This window comes from Chelonoidis abingdonii, chromosome 14, assembly GCF_003597395.2.
Source record: "Chelonoidis abingdonii isolate Lonesome George chromosome 14, CheloAbing_2.0, whole genome shotgun sequence".
Taxonomy (NCBI): Eukaryota; Metazoa; Chordata; order Testudines; family Testudinidae; genus Chelonoidis; species Chelonoidis abingdonii.
Genome location: NC_133782.1, coordinates 18,590,992 through 18,605,904, shown reverse-complemented (window position 1 = coordinate 18,605,904; position 14,913 = coordinate 18,590,992). Strand labels below are relative to the sequence as shown.

At 43.3% G+C, this 14,913-nt stretch overlaps 1 protein-coding gene across 1 annotated transcript in view; it reads right to left on the bottom strand.

Annotated features, from left to right (window-relative positions):
* The window catches only part of SULF2 (sulfatase 2), a 191,160-nt gene that overhangs the window by 6,272 nt on the left and 169,975 nt on the right, over positions 1-14,913 (bottom strand). Inside the window, exons 12-17 of the mRNA XM_032767360.2 lie at positions 11,037-11,277; positions 8,297-8,393; positions 6,811-6,905; positions 3,440-3,499; positions 2,704-2,873; positions 105-247 (exon numbers count right to left, since the gene is read on the bottom strand). Coding sequence (XP_032623251.1) covers positions 105-247; positions 2,704-2,873; positions 3,440-3,499; positions 6,811-6,905; positions 8,297-8,393; positions 11,037-11,277 — 806 coding nt within the window. The remainder of the gene's footprint in view (positions 1-104; positions 248-2,703; positions 2,874-3,439; positions 3,500-6,810; positions 6,906-8,296; positions 8,394-11,036; positions 11,278-14,913) is intronic.

The window sequence follows — 14,913 nt, the reverse complement described above, 5'->3', positions numbered from 1 at the left end:
AAAGCTAGTTATTTAGCAATTAAAAAAGTAATTTCATATTGAAACGGGAAAAGAGTTTACTTGTCTGTTTTTAGTATTTCCATTTCTGCTCTGTATTCAGGTACCTGATATGGGTCAGTATTGAGATCAAAATACTCCAGGAAGCCAGTAGCAAATTCACAAAACAGGAAGTTGTGTGTCTCATTGATTGTCCTCATACACCAGTATGTGTTGTTATTGGCACTGGTACAGGCACAGAAAGGACCCACTGCAAATGAAAGGTTGAGATACTTAAAACCATAAAAAGCATTCAGCCAGTGTTAGGCATGCATTTCACTATTCTCAGACTTCAAGGTCAGAATAGACCATCATGATCATCTAGTCTGACCTCCTACATATTGTAGGCCACAGACCCTCACCCACAGGGCTGGCTCCAGGTTTTCTGCTGCCCCAAGCAGGGGGGGAGGGGGGGGATTAAAAAAAAAAAAACCCGCGGCAGCGCGATTGCGCCACTCAACTCTTCAGCGGCAATTCAGCAGTGGGTCCTTCACTCCAAGAGGGACTGAGGGACCCGCCACCGAATTGCTGCTGAAGACCTGGACGTGCCGCCCCAATAGCGGCCGGAGGACTGCCCCTTGGTATTGGCCGCCCCAAGCACCTGCTTCTTTAGCTGGTGCCTGGAGCCGGCCCTGCTCGCCCACCCACTCCTGTAATAGACCCCATAACCTCTTAGTTACTGCAATCCTCAAATCATGATTTAAAGACTTAAAGTTACAGAGAATTCATTATTTATTCTAGTTCAAACCAGCTGTGCCACATGCTACAGAGGAAGATGAAAAACCCCAGGGCCTCTGCCAGTCTGACTTAAGGGAAAATTAGACCCTGAACATTTCGGTGAGATACACCAGCCAGACACCTGGAAAGAATTCACTGTAGTAACTCAGAGCCCTCCCCATCTAGTGTCCTTTCTCCAGGCATTGGAGATATTTGCTATCAGCTATGGACGGGCCACATGTCATTGTAGGCAACCTCATCATACCATCCCCTCCATAAACTTATCAAGCTTAGTCTTGAAACCAGTTAGGTTTTTTGCCCCCACTGCTCTCCTTGGGAGGCTGTTCCAGAACTTCACTCCTCCAGTGGTTAGAAACTTTCACTGAATTTCAAATCTAAACTTGGTCAGTTTATATCTATTTGTTCTAGTGCAAACATTAACTCTTACTGTAAATCACTCTTCTCCATCCCTAGTGTTTATCCCTTCAGTGTATTTATAGAAAGCAATCATATCTCCCCTCAGCCTTCATTTGGTTAGGCTACACAAGCCAAGCTCTCCTCATTCCTTTGATCATCTTAGTAGCCCTTCTCTGTACCTATTCCAGTTTGAATTCACCTTTCTTAAACATGGGAGACAAGAACTGCACACAGTATTCCAGATGAGATCTCGCCAGTGCTTTGTATAATGGTAATAACACTTCCCTATCCCTACTGAAAATAACTGATGCATCCTAGTATTGCATTAGGCTTTTTCAAAACTGGATTATATTGCTGGCTCATAGTCCTCGACCACGTCTTTCTTCTCCTCTGTCCCCCAGCTTATAGCAAAATTCTATGGCAGCCTGGTGAGACACTATTCTAAAATGTGTGTTCAGTTAGCATTCCTTCTGCCTCACTTTAGGAATATTGTTGTCTTATGCAAAAATCAGGCAGAGGGCACAGCTAGCAATCTGAAACATGCACATGCTGTGCTCTATTCTGTCCTACCATCTCTGCCATACTAGAGTCATTGAGAGGGGCCCTTCTAGTTTCCTGGAAGAGGATCTTAGTATAGGTGAATAAATGATTTTTTTTTTCTTTTTTAGTTCATTGACTGAACTGAAAAATCTGGAATTTTTTTCCCCTCAGTGAAATGAAAAAACAAAAATACCCCTCATTTTGGCTGAAATGAAATGGGTTGTTTTGGCTTTGTGGTTTTTATCTTCACCCCCCGCCTCCTTTTTTTTTTTACACTTTTGTTTTGAAGTTAAATCTAGCTACATTTCAAAACTAAATGTCTCTTTGAAATGAAAAAAAAGTTGACTTTTTTGCAGCAGAAACTATTTCCTGAGCTCAGCTTGAATTTGCAGCTTCAATCAATCAGAAACTTCATTTTTTGGCAAATGTGCTATTTATAATAAAATAAATAATTGGCCCACCTGTATTCTCAATCCAGCAAATCCTCCCAGTGGCCATGGACCACCTCTCCCCCAACTGTGGAAATGAGCAAATCCCCATGTGCCAGGCACCTACAAACTGGTCAGTTTCCTAAGGATTAGTTATTCATGGCAAATACTTAAAAAACACCTAATTCTATTAGAGGCTCGGTATGCAACTCTGTCTTCCCTGCATGTCTTAGGGCAAAACTTGACCCCATTATCTGAAAATCTTGGTAAAAAACACCTATTTGATTTAAACAGGTTATTTTTAGCCCCCACTTTTAATTCCCTTTTCAAAAAAGGTGGTGTGCTTTTCCCCATTCTGTTGGATTGGTAATACCAACTGTAAATGCACCGTCGTATATTATGAGGAAATTCCTGTGACCTTGGTCAATATACCATATGCTATAAAGTGTTGTCTATAAGACTGATGCTAACAATGAGGGAGCAGGGCATTGCCTGGTGGACAGAATCCTGTCCCAGACAGTGACCTGCACCTTCCTGGTTATTGCTCAGTCACTGGGATCCTTACATGTCCACAAGGGGGCCGTCTGCCAGTGCTGGTTGTCATGGGTGAAGCACGTCAGGCCAGGCATGCTGCATGTATCATTGTTTTTTATTCTCTTCAGCAGTTTGCGCAGCTTCTTCTTTCGCCTCTGTTCTCTAAGCAGCCACAATTTGTCCTTTTCCTGCAGGGCTTTCCTACAGCGAAGATACAAAAAGTTAGGACAATATGCCCAACTCTTAAAACAAAAAAGGGGTGAGGTGGACTTGAAAGTGGCTTACAAAATTGATGGGCTTTGCTTTGTAAACTGGAAGGAAAATTAATCATATTGTTAAAGAAACAGCCTTCCTTCCAAAAGGCCCTGCTGAGACAATACTTGGGAATTACAGCCCTGTTCTTGTTCAAAACAGTTGAGACATGATCTACTCAGTCCTTATCACAGCTCAGCGAAGTAGGTGGGTTCTATTACCCCATTTTCTTGAAGATGAAATAGCCAGTGAGCTTAATTGCCTGGCCTAAAGTCTGAGTCCTTTTCAGAGCAGGAATTAGAGCTCAGAATTTGATAGCGCCTAGTCCCATGCTTGAATCACTAGAACCCCACTCTCTTATTCACTGCCCTTTCTTTACATGTAAAATGTTTTTTTAAATACAGGAGATACGCAGTATTATTGCGTTTGGCTAGTTCTTGGCTAGTGTGTATTCATCAAAGTTTAACCAGTGAGCATCTTGCATTTCTCTTCCAAAGAAGGAGGCCTGCACTTACTTGAAAGGATGGAGACTAGACCCTTTTTGCCTGAGTTTGCCCTTGTGTTTAGAATGGTAACTGGAAAAAAAACACAAATTCACAATCAAGAACACCAAAAGACAATTGCTTCTGTTTATACAGAATTTGCACACTGCATTCAAATAGAAAACGTCACCTCTTCTGCAGAGTTATTCACTAGCAATGTGTGGTTAATGATCTGTAACCTAGCTGGACTGGAATCTACCCAGCTAAGCATTTTTCTGCATTTTCTGCTGTCTCCACAAAATCATGGGAGGACAGGGACATCTTGTGGTGTGTTGCAACATGTATCTGCAAGTGATTTCAGATACTGCAGTTTCAACGTTACCTGTTCTGTGCACATGAGAGCCAAAATTATACATCTGTCAGCTAAAACAATTAGATTTCCAGTTTTCGTATTTTCTTCATGTACATTGTTATGAACTTATTTCGATAATAGGAGAGTTGCCAGATGCCTATAATCTTTCCTCCCTTGTAGTTAAAAGAAATGAATATAAATTGACTTATAGGTGCTTGCTGTATTGTTATGGGCTAGCAGTGCCTGGGAAACAGATAAAAGGTAGCGTTGCAACTAGCATTCTGGCTTGTACCAGTGTCTTATTTATTCTGGATATCTGTGTACTCAGCAGGATTCTAGCAAATGTGTGTTGGGTTTTAAACAAGTTAGTCTACTGTTTAGATCTCTTTTTGGAACTCCCTTTCCTGTGTTATAAAAATTAGGGCTATTTAAGTTTTTGCAATGTGGTCTTTGTGAATTTTTTTATACACAAATTACAAAATGAAACAATTTTTAAAAATGAATAAAAGCTCAGTTAATTGTAACTCTATTGGCTATTGTCATGCCCTTCATTAGCAGCCTTACAAAGCAGAAGCCAATTTAAAAAGTTTTGCAATTTAATCTAAATAGTGTAGCAGACTGAATTCTGTCAGACTTGTGCAGCTTCTAATAGACTCTTCAACAGAGAAATACAAAGGAAGTAACATAACTCAAATAAAATGTTAGAATATATCTTTGAGTGCCACAGAGCTTTAAAAAGGCTAATTATCAACATAAGGTAACTATTACTGTCAAATAACTAGTCTGATTCTGCAAGCTTACATCTCACACATGAAGTATGTACCTAATTCATTAATCAATAAATGTTCTTACTGCAGAATTGTAGTTTTACATAAATGAAACTTTACTCATATGGGTAGTCCCACTGAAGTCAGCACACATATGCACTTGTGTAAATGCTTGCAGAGCAGAGGTGTGTAAACATTCTCCACATAAACAAGTTCATCCTTCAATGTTTTAAGTTACTGTAAATGTTAAAATAAAATCTGTCCTTGACAGTAGTTTTTAAAATGTTACTCTTTGAAACCAGTGATTTTATAGGGCTATGTAAGCTTTCATGGACTCATACTGTGTTTTGGAAAATATTACACATCTAAGAGGGAGTGTCTGTACCGCATAGAATTACATCACTGTATATCAGATTACACACACATCTCATTCTTCATTCAGAATTAAATAGGTTATGCCACACTTGTACATACTATTTGGTGACACCAGGGAATATTAAAAACCTACATTTGTTGTATAGTTTCAGCTACAGGCCACTGCACTGTAGTTACCACCTAACAAACACTATGCAGACTGTGCACTTCACAGTTAGCTAGCATGTAATGTGCACCCAGGGAGCTGAAGGGTGTACTCTGAATAGCTCAGCTTGTAGAAGCAACTGAGATAGGGGATGTGTCATATCATACCTCCCCATCTCTTCTCACAGAGTCCCTGATGCACAATCACTGTTTGGATATTAAACTATTGCACTTGGTTAATAAGAAAAGTTTGGGTGCATTTAAATCAGTGCTGGCTGTACAGCTACAGGTGCTCCCTACCAGCTGGAAAATGCGTATTCTTCCAGCCAGCAGTTGCTAGACATTTTACTGCTGGTGTCTGAGGAAATGGATTACAGTGCCCATGATTAAACTGAAGAGGGAGCAATTTGCTCTCATCTGACCTTTGCATTACTCCATTTGTGCAATAGACTTATTGAAAGCAGAGAAAGTGACACTGCTCCACTTTGGAAAAGCAAGTCTAAAGTCAGAACAATGTGCTTAATGAATCATCTCTGTTCTCAGATGTCCCCACCACCACCACTGCATCTGAGCACAGAGTTATATTTGATCAGCTGGATTTGAACCCATGATTAAGGCCAACATTTAATCATGGGTATTTTTAGTAAAAGTCGTGGACAGGTCATGGGCCTGTGATTTTTTTTTTGTTTCTTGCCCGTGACCTGTCCATGACTTGTACCATAAATACCCCTGACTGAATTGGGGAGAAGGGGGGGACACACGGGGAGGACTGTGAAGGGGCACAGTATAGGGGGGGAGCCCCTGGCACCAGCTGTCAGGGGGAGCCCCGAGGGCCCACTGCTGCTCCCCCTGCCACCTGGGGACTTGCTGCCGCTCAGGGAGGGAAGCCCTGGGAGGCCAGTGGCTGCTCCAGCCGCCAAGGGGGGGGGGGGGAGGGGAGCTCAGGGCCAGACACTGCTGCTGCTGCCGCCCTAGATTGCTACTGGGAGCTGCTGAGCTGTGGCTGCTCCTGCCACCCCTGAGACGGCTGCTCAGATGGTCCCCGGGGCCAGCTGCTAGAGCAGTGGCTGGTGTTGCTGGCCCCGGGGCCATCCAAGTGGCTGGCTGGCAGCCCTGGGGTTAGCCACACAAGCTGCTGAAGAAGTCACGGAATCCGTAACTTCCACAACAAATACAGAGCCTTACTCGTGACCTTAGGTCACCAACACTAGACCACATGGGCAGCTTAAAAGCTAGTTAGAAGCTTGACCTTGTCCATCATTTTAAATGGGCATTTCTGTTTGTCGTGGATTAATTCAGGACTAATTAATGCCAAGTTCTGCTACTTCTCTTACAGTGTGGAACTGAGTAATTACAAGCAGGACATTCTCAGTCAAACCCTACAACTGTTGGAGTAGAGGGATAGGAGAAGGCCAGAGAAAAGACCTGTCACTTTGTAAAAAATGTCCCCAGCTTTAAAATGTGCTTCTCTCAGCATCACTTTGATTATTTCAGATTCATAATCATTCATGTGTAACAGGAAGGTGGGAGGAAAGCCTCAGCTAAACTGCGCACTGGATTAAGAGCTCCTCTGCTGCAGCCCAGCTCTCTCAGGACATTAGCAGGTGGAACATACTCATGGTGCTCCTCTTCTGTTAAAAGAACACAATCTGTTAGCATCATCAGCATTAATTCTGGTAAAACAGGTTCTTATCCTGCCTGCCAAGACTCAGATCAGCCACAGTTGCATATTATAACTTGCTACTTTAATGTATGTGTGGAGATACCTTATCTTGTTACAGTCACACTCCTCTGGTCGCTTCTTCTTTAGATGACCTCTGACCTCCCTTAAGTTTTTTATTTTATTTTGCAGTGTTTCAATCTAACAACAAAAATCACAGAATGAATTGGTTGGGTTCCTACCTTCTCCCATCCATTCTATGTCCATTAAATAATTTTCTTTCCCCACTCTTATCTTGCTCCTGCCCCAATCATACCGATGCTCCTCTGATGCACACACTTTTCTAGGCTTCTGCCCGAGGATCAAAATTACCAAAACTACTCCCCCGTAAAGCCCAGGAGCAAACCTTCCTCTGGCTGCCTAGGATGGAAACCTGAGCTTGGAGCTATAGGGAAGTCAGTCCTTCTGTTCCCAAAATACCAACAATGACCTATTTAGGGCAGGTCTTAACCACCATACTGAGCTCTGGCAGGGGAAAGTTACGACTATGTTCTGATTTGCATACTTGCAAAAGGATGGATGTTACCTCGCGAAAGGAACAAGTCAAACTGAAGCCTTTAGGAGAGGTATGGCCCATTGTGAATTTGAAAGAGGATCAGATTTCTCTCCTTTTAGGATTGCAAGAGGAAATGACAGGTCTCCACCATTTAACATGACAATCATTTGAAACCTCTGGCTGCACGGGGCGCAGGGCAGTGGTTAGTTTGATTGCGTTGGCATATGCATTTGTGGGAGAGGAGCGAAGTGCCAGACCATCATCTGCTCCTTCCCCTGTAATTGAAGGCAGTATCGTTGCTAGTGTGTTGGTACTGTTCACTCTAGCTGGCAGTGCACATTCATGCTCAAGAGATGGGTCTAGGACTCCCTCCTTGGCTCTTTACATGGAAAGACAATGCAAACATATTATCCAGGACTGAGCAAAAGGTTACTATCCCACCACCACTAAAAATAGCAGTTGCAGCATGACGGGCTAGTGTATAGGTGGTGGACCCAGAACTCAAGAGGATCACATAAAGGATCTTGCTCTGTGACCCTATTCAAGAAACAGAGGAGACAGGAGAGAGATGAGATGAGGCATTTTTCTTCCGCATTCCATACTGCACATGCTTGTTAAAAAAAGAGAGAGCTGGAACAAGAGGATGATACTGAAGAAGCTTGACTTAAGATTGCCCCTTAATGTACTACCAAAGCTCATATGGTCTTCAGTATCTCCCATGGCCTGTGCAAGCTTTGCAGTGCAAAAACGTTCCCAGATATGATTTGCTGAGTGGTTACAAGAGCTCCTTCCCCTGTTCTCTACGATGTTTTCGGTTTCAGCTTTTTCTCCCCAACATCTCCCTGTGCCCCAGTGACTGGTAAATATTCACTGGCCTGAATGCAGAGGCCCGCAGGGAGACCTCATATGACAACAACTCTTCCAAATTCCTCATCTCCACAAACCAAGGAAAAACTAATCCAATTCCCAAATGCAAAAGTTAAAAATAATAAAATACAGCAGCATATTATATACATCCAGCTGTAAGATCACTAACCTCATGGTCAATATGAAGTTTATGGTCCTTCCAAGCCTGCAGTGACTTGTACAGATCTGTGTCACACTGAACAGTATCATTCTCCAGAATATAGCATCTGTCCACAGGAGAATAAAAGTTTATTACATTGCACATAGGAGCCAGCAACAGGAACACCTGCTTTTGATAACTGTGAGGCCATGTCTACATTTACCAGGATTGAGGCTGCTGAAACTGATTCAGCGGGAGTCGATTTAGCAGGTCTAATGAAGACCCGCTAAATTGACCACAGAGCGCTCTCCCGTGGACTCCGGTACTCCATTAGAATGAGAGGGGTAAGTTAAGTCAATGGGCAAGCATCTCCCATTAACACAGCATGGTGTAGACACTGCAGTTAGCTACACTGACTCCAGCTACATTATTCACGTAGTGGGAGTAGCGTAACTTAGGTTGAATTACTGCGGTAGTTTAGACAAGGCCTGAGTTCCAAAGCAAATGATACCAATTCAGCAATATAAAATAATGTATTAAGGGGCGGGGGGGAATTTGCTACAAATTTACCACAACAACACACAGACAATGTGAAAACTAACTGGAGGGTAATAAACAATCACTTTGAATATCTTTGTAAACTATCATATACTGGCTATTTCCTATTGCTGCTCTTAGACTGGGCTATATAGACTTCTAAGTTACTTATCAAGCATATAGCTAACAGATGTTTAATTCTAAAAGCTTCTCAGAAGCAGTAATCCCATAACACTTAACTAAGGCCTGGTCTACGGGAGGGGAATCGATCTAAGTTACACAACTTCAGCTACGTGAATAACGTAGCTGAAGTTGACGTACTAATACCTACTCACCGCGGTGTCTTCACTGCGGTGAGTCGACTGCTGCCGCTCCCCCGTCAACTCCACCTGCGCCTCTCGTGGTGGAGTACAGGAGTCAACGGGAGAGCACTTGGGGGTCAACTGATTGCATCTAGTCTAGATGTGATCAATCGACCCCCACTGGATCAATTGCTGCCCACCGATACGGCAGGTAGTGTAGACATACCCTAAGTGATCTATGAGAGACACACACAAGAGAGGTTTCCCAGAAATAATGTTAGGCTTCTAAGGGAAGGAACTTTTACAATGGGGTAAAATTCAAAAACACCTAAGTGACTTATGAGTCTAAGTCTCATTTTCAGGAATGACTTGGGCCTCTAAGTCCCATTGACTTTTAATGAGATTTAGAATCCCAAGTCACTGTTAAAAATGGAACTTAGGTATTTTTGAAAATTTTACACTAGGAGCTTAGCAAATACCACAGATAGGTATTTTCAAAGTGTCATTTGACAAAAAGCTCTCTGCCACAGCTTTCACCGATGGGACTCCTCAGGCAGGTACGTTTGCAGCAGTGTTTGCACAACCAGCTATTTGTGTGGACTTGGGAGCTACCTAATCAGGTAGCAGGATCAATACCATTTGATGCAGGAGGCCGCTCACACAGCACAAACAGCACATTCTGACTCATGATCCTCAACTCCACTACCGTCACTGAAGCCATGCCGCCTTACACCAGCAGAGGAGCTAGCCCTCAAAGCAGGAACTGAAGCGTATTTACATGAGCTAATCAGTGAACAATTCAAAATAACAGCCATATTGATAATGAAGGTCTGTCTGCAGATAATTCACAAGATGACAGTGACTAAGCTAATCAAACACAAAATTTAGTTGCAAATAGCTCTAGAGTTTACACACACAGGAGTAGATTTTTTGCTTCCCTGCAGTATTATGGTGTCTTCACAGCCCAGATAATTCCCTCTCCTCACTCTCCAAGGCTCCACCTCACAATGCTTCTCTCCCCTCAGTCCAGCATTCGCGTTCCCAGAATTGGCAAGAGGTAAGTGTGAGAGGCAGCTGCTTCCTCTAGAACTCCGAGTATGTTCTTGGAATAAGCAGTTACACTGAACTAGGGCCTTGCCCCAGTTACAGCCAACCCCTTACACAGACCAGGTGAATCACTGAGTTACACTGGACATAGGGTGACCAGACAGCAAATGTGAAAAAATCGGGACAGGGGGTGGGGGGTAATAGGAGCCTATATAAGAAAAAAAAAATCAGGACTGTCCCTATAAAATCGAGACATCTGGTCACCCTAACTGGACAGCTTATCCTGGTCTCAAATAAGGATGATCATTCCTGGTGCAAATAGCAGTTGTGCTTGTTTACACTAGGGGTTGGAATAGACCCATCACTGAGGGGTGAAATGGGGGCAAGTCTCCAGTGCAGACAAAGCTTAGAGCATGGGGCAGCCCTCTGTAGCCACACACCATTCCCTGTGTGATGGTAAATCATCCATTGTGAAAAGCTAATGCTAGTGCGGGTGAGGATGGGGACTTCAGAGAAGGGAGAAAGAGGGACTTAAATGTACAGCCAGGATGGGATTTTCAAAAGGTCTAACTCAGCACCCATTGAAATCAATGTGAGTTATACCACTGACTTTAATGGGAGCAGAGCTAGGCCAATGCGGAGAATTTTGGAAAATTCCCACCTCCAAGCCCTCACTCTACAGCGACCCTGGCTGAACCCAGGCAGATTCTCCACCGCCCCCTCCAAATAAATGGTTTCTGGAGCAGCTGCACTCTGCCAAGCTGGAAAGTCAGAGGCCAGGTGTCAGCATCCAAATTACTAGCTCACCAAAAGAAATGCACCTATTCTTTCTTAACCTGTCCCATGGGTGACGAGGGCAGATGTCACACACCATACGCACTCACCTGTGAGTCACTTTGATTAAATTAGGGGCCGTATACTCTGCAATGCCGCCCGTGCCACTGTATTCTCCGATGTCCTTATCCTCCTCTCCTGCAGCCTCTCCCTCTTCCTTGTGTCTTTTGGTGATATTCCTTGATAAGACAGGTTGGTAGCCATCCTCTAAACCCAAATTATAAACCTCTCCATCTAGCTCAATGGACACAGAGCGAATAGAGCGATTCCGGACATAGCTTGGCTTGTACTCTGGAAGACAAGAAGAGAGAATGTGTGCTATAATTTAATCTTGCTTGAGCCAGGGTCCTTCCTCAGACACCAGCCAGACTGTGACATTTGGAATTAACTGGCCCACCTTCCAGGTTTGCTGTAGCTGTCCTCAGACCTGTTATCTCACTAGCACATTCATGGGCAGATGGGTAACTGGGAGCATGAGAGTGTGAGGGCAGATACAGTGCAGATGGGCACAGGGAAGGCAGGGGGAGGAAGATATGCGATATTGTTTAGAGAGAAGACAGTTCATTTTAAAAATTGTTTTTACTAGGAGAGTCACCAGATGGCAGCAAAAGCTCAAAAAATAACCCTGATCAGTAGACATGGAAGAGCTGCACTGTACTAGGTCATTCCTGTGCAGGCCACTACAGCGTTTTCACTTCAGCATGTGCTCCTGAGCTTTGTCCAGTTTACGATAAAGCTTCCAGGCAACTGAACTCCCATTACATCCCATAGAGACACTTCTGACAAAGCACAGAAAGTTTTTCCAGCATTCAGACTGACCCTTTTGCTCAATTTCACCTTTTTCCTCCAAGACAAGCTATTTTAGTTTTTAACCTCTCCCCTCAAAATCAATCCCGCCTGGCCCTTCCGCATTTCCATTTCTTGTCCCTAAATTCCCTTGTTTGTCAATAACTTTCTGATGCTGAGTTGCCCAGAGCTGACTGCCTCTTCTACAGTCTCTCCAGTGCCACGTAGTCCCATACAACGCAGTGCCTTTCTGTACGCAGCCCAAACTCACACTGTTACCATTCCACACCATGAGCTGTCCACAATCACTCATCAATTTGTTTGGTACTGCTGCTTCCAAGACTCTTCTTCCCTGCTCAGAGCCCAAGAGATTCTAGAGAGGGTTCCAAGTTTACATCCATATCTTGCTCTCACAGAAAAAGGGATGACAGCAGCACAACCTAACTGTAAGCCAACACAGAAAGGCCCCTCTGCTTGCTGGTGCCCGATCCTTTCCTTAGCATCAAAGGACTCAGGGTTGTCTCAGGCCTCACAGGAATCAAGTCTCTTCCGGATTCCTCCTCTCTGTCCAAAGCTGAAAGCTAGCAGAGTGTGCCCCACAAGAATGAGACTTTTGTTTTGCAGTCTGACGAAGAGAGATCTGGTGCTGCTGGCATGAAAAGAAACTAGCCCCACCATGCTCCATACAGACCTTTCAATAGAGGAAACACCCATAGAGAAGAGGATAAAAAAAATGGGAAACATTAACTAGTGTGTTGTCTCACCAAAAAGATAGACCATTCAAATGAGTTATGTCCTATAATTGACACAGAACTATTTAGGGGGCCTATCTCTGATTTCCTGGTGAAGTTGGTCAGGAGGCTCAGGACCCATTCATGAATCTTGGTGGGCATGTAACAGCAAGAGAAACATCTCTTTCCTCCCAGCGCTAAACTTTGGTTCCTGGCACTTAATTCCAGTTGATGTGCTACAGAAAGCAGAATACCAGCTGGATGATCTAGCGCTGCACTTTTTTCCATCCGAGGCTCAAAATGTATTGCTGATATAGAGCCAGGTGAATCATAGCGGAAGAAAAAAACATTTTAGGCTCCAATTCAGGAAATATTTGAATAAGATGAGGAAACTCCCATCTTTTCAATACCAGAAGGATGTTCCAAAAAGCTACACCCTGACAATTAGATTCAAAATGCAAACTCTTCTTTCTTTAGTTGTTCTCTTATTTCATCTTGTTATTCTCTGCCAGTCAAGAGCTTCTCTTCCCTGTGAACTTCACCTATCCAACCTGGTGCACTGGCCTTTAGCATGCAGCTGCAAGGAACCACAGTCTACACATGTCCCTGAAGAATCCTCTTACACTCACAATGCAGGAGACAACTTCTTCATTGCAGCCATTCCCAGTATCACCAGATGAAGAATGACTCAATCTGGTATGAGAGAACTCACAAATCAAGTCATGTTTTTGTCACTGCTAGCATGATTCACTACCCACAGTACTGGATCAGAGCATTTAATACTGTGATTTGTCCCAAATGCCATCTATTCCAAGAGGAATGGTTAAAATATTTTAAGTGATGAATTGTCAGCTGGGCCTCCCTGTTTGCAAAGTGAATTGTGGGCACAAATTCTAATAGTTCTATGTCTAACCACCTGATTTGCTCCCCAAACTACCAAGTTTTGCTCTCCACTTCATTTGCCTTTACACACACGTGCGTGCAGGGCCTCTGAATATTAGTCCTTATGTGCAATCTAGAAACTGAGTTTGGAGAAATTGATCTATGCTAAAGGAAGCTAAATCGCTCATCATTGCACTCTCTCTCCACAACTGCTATCCTTCTCCTCTTGTGTCCCTCAGCATGGGTCTGTCTCTCTCTCTCTTAGGGGTGGGGGCAGGTACAAAGCTCCAGCTAGGACTGCCTCAGCCAGACGGAAGACTAAACCAGTCGATTCTTTCATGAGTTATTTTTTGGTAGCAAAAAGTAGCAGCATCTGAGGTTTCAGCAATGGGTGGTGAGCATGCACTGCAGCACCTGGAATGATTATTCAATTACATAAAGAAACGCGGTAATGCTTTAATTATAAAACCGTAAACTTCGTATCTGGCATAAACACACACAGCCTTCAACTTTACATTAACTTCCCTCAAGCCATCATTACTAGTTTCCACCTGCCGAAGTCATGATTTAGCACTGAGATCACTTAGGAATGATCATTCTCTGAAGGATAACTGAGTACTGCAACCGCTGCATGTGGCAACTTCTCCAAAGCAGAAGCCCGGCTACATAGCCGAGGTATTAGTGAAAGGCAGAAAGCATTTGCACTTCCCTGCTGCTACCCATTCTGCATAGGTAGTTTGGATCTGATGTATTTTCCATTTCATAAATGACCATGGAAAAAGTCTTTCAGATTATTACTGTGAGCAAGTATTCTGCTAATGGATTCTAACCATGGAGAATTTATTTTATCTGAATGGGCCACACGGAAAAAAAAAATCTGATGCCAGCCAAACGTTTCCTATTATCATCATCAATATATTTTAACAGAGTTTTGGAGAATGGCCTTTTGAAAATTCTACCTAAGTGCCTTAGGTTCCTAGAGTTGGATTTTTAAAACTGGGGATTTTGCCACAGCAGTGGGATCTGACCTTCCAGCAAAACAAATCCCATGGAAGTTACAATGCAAATACACTAACAGTTTGTGTAACGCTCTTTCCTTCCTGTTCAGTAAGTTATAGGCAGGAAAGTGGAAGCAGACCACTCACATTTATTACTGCCACTATTCATATGCATTTCAGCATCACAGTAGGGGCAGAGCTATGTCACACTTGTTATACAGAGTAACGTTCTACACCAGAAGACAGTTGTGTAATATAGCTTATTATAGTCTCACTATTGTTTAAATTTTCTTACTTCCAGAGAGCTTTGTTTCATATTTCTTAGTACAAAATCACAAGCCATCTAGAACTCAAAGGAAATTAAGAGGACAGAGAAATACAAAATAGTCAAAGAACGCCCCGACTCGCACTAAAAAGCAGGTATACTCAGAACACACACTGCTGAAAGTCCTTTTTCCTTGCTCCCTATATATGAAGGAATTTCAGGTTAGCTAAAATGTACAGTTGCCCCAAATTGAGCTTAGGCCCAG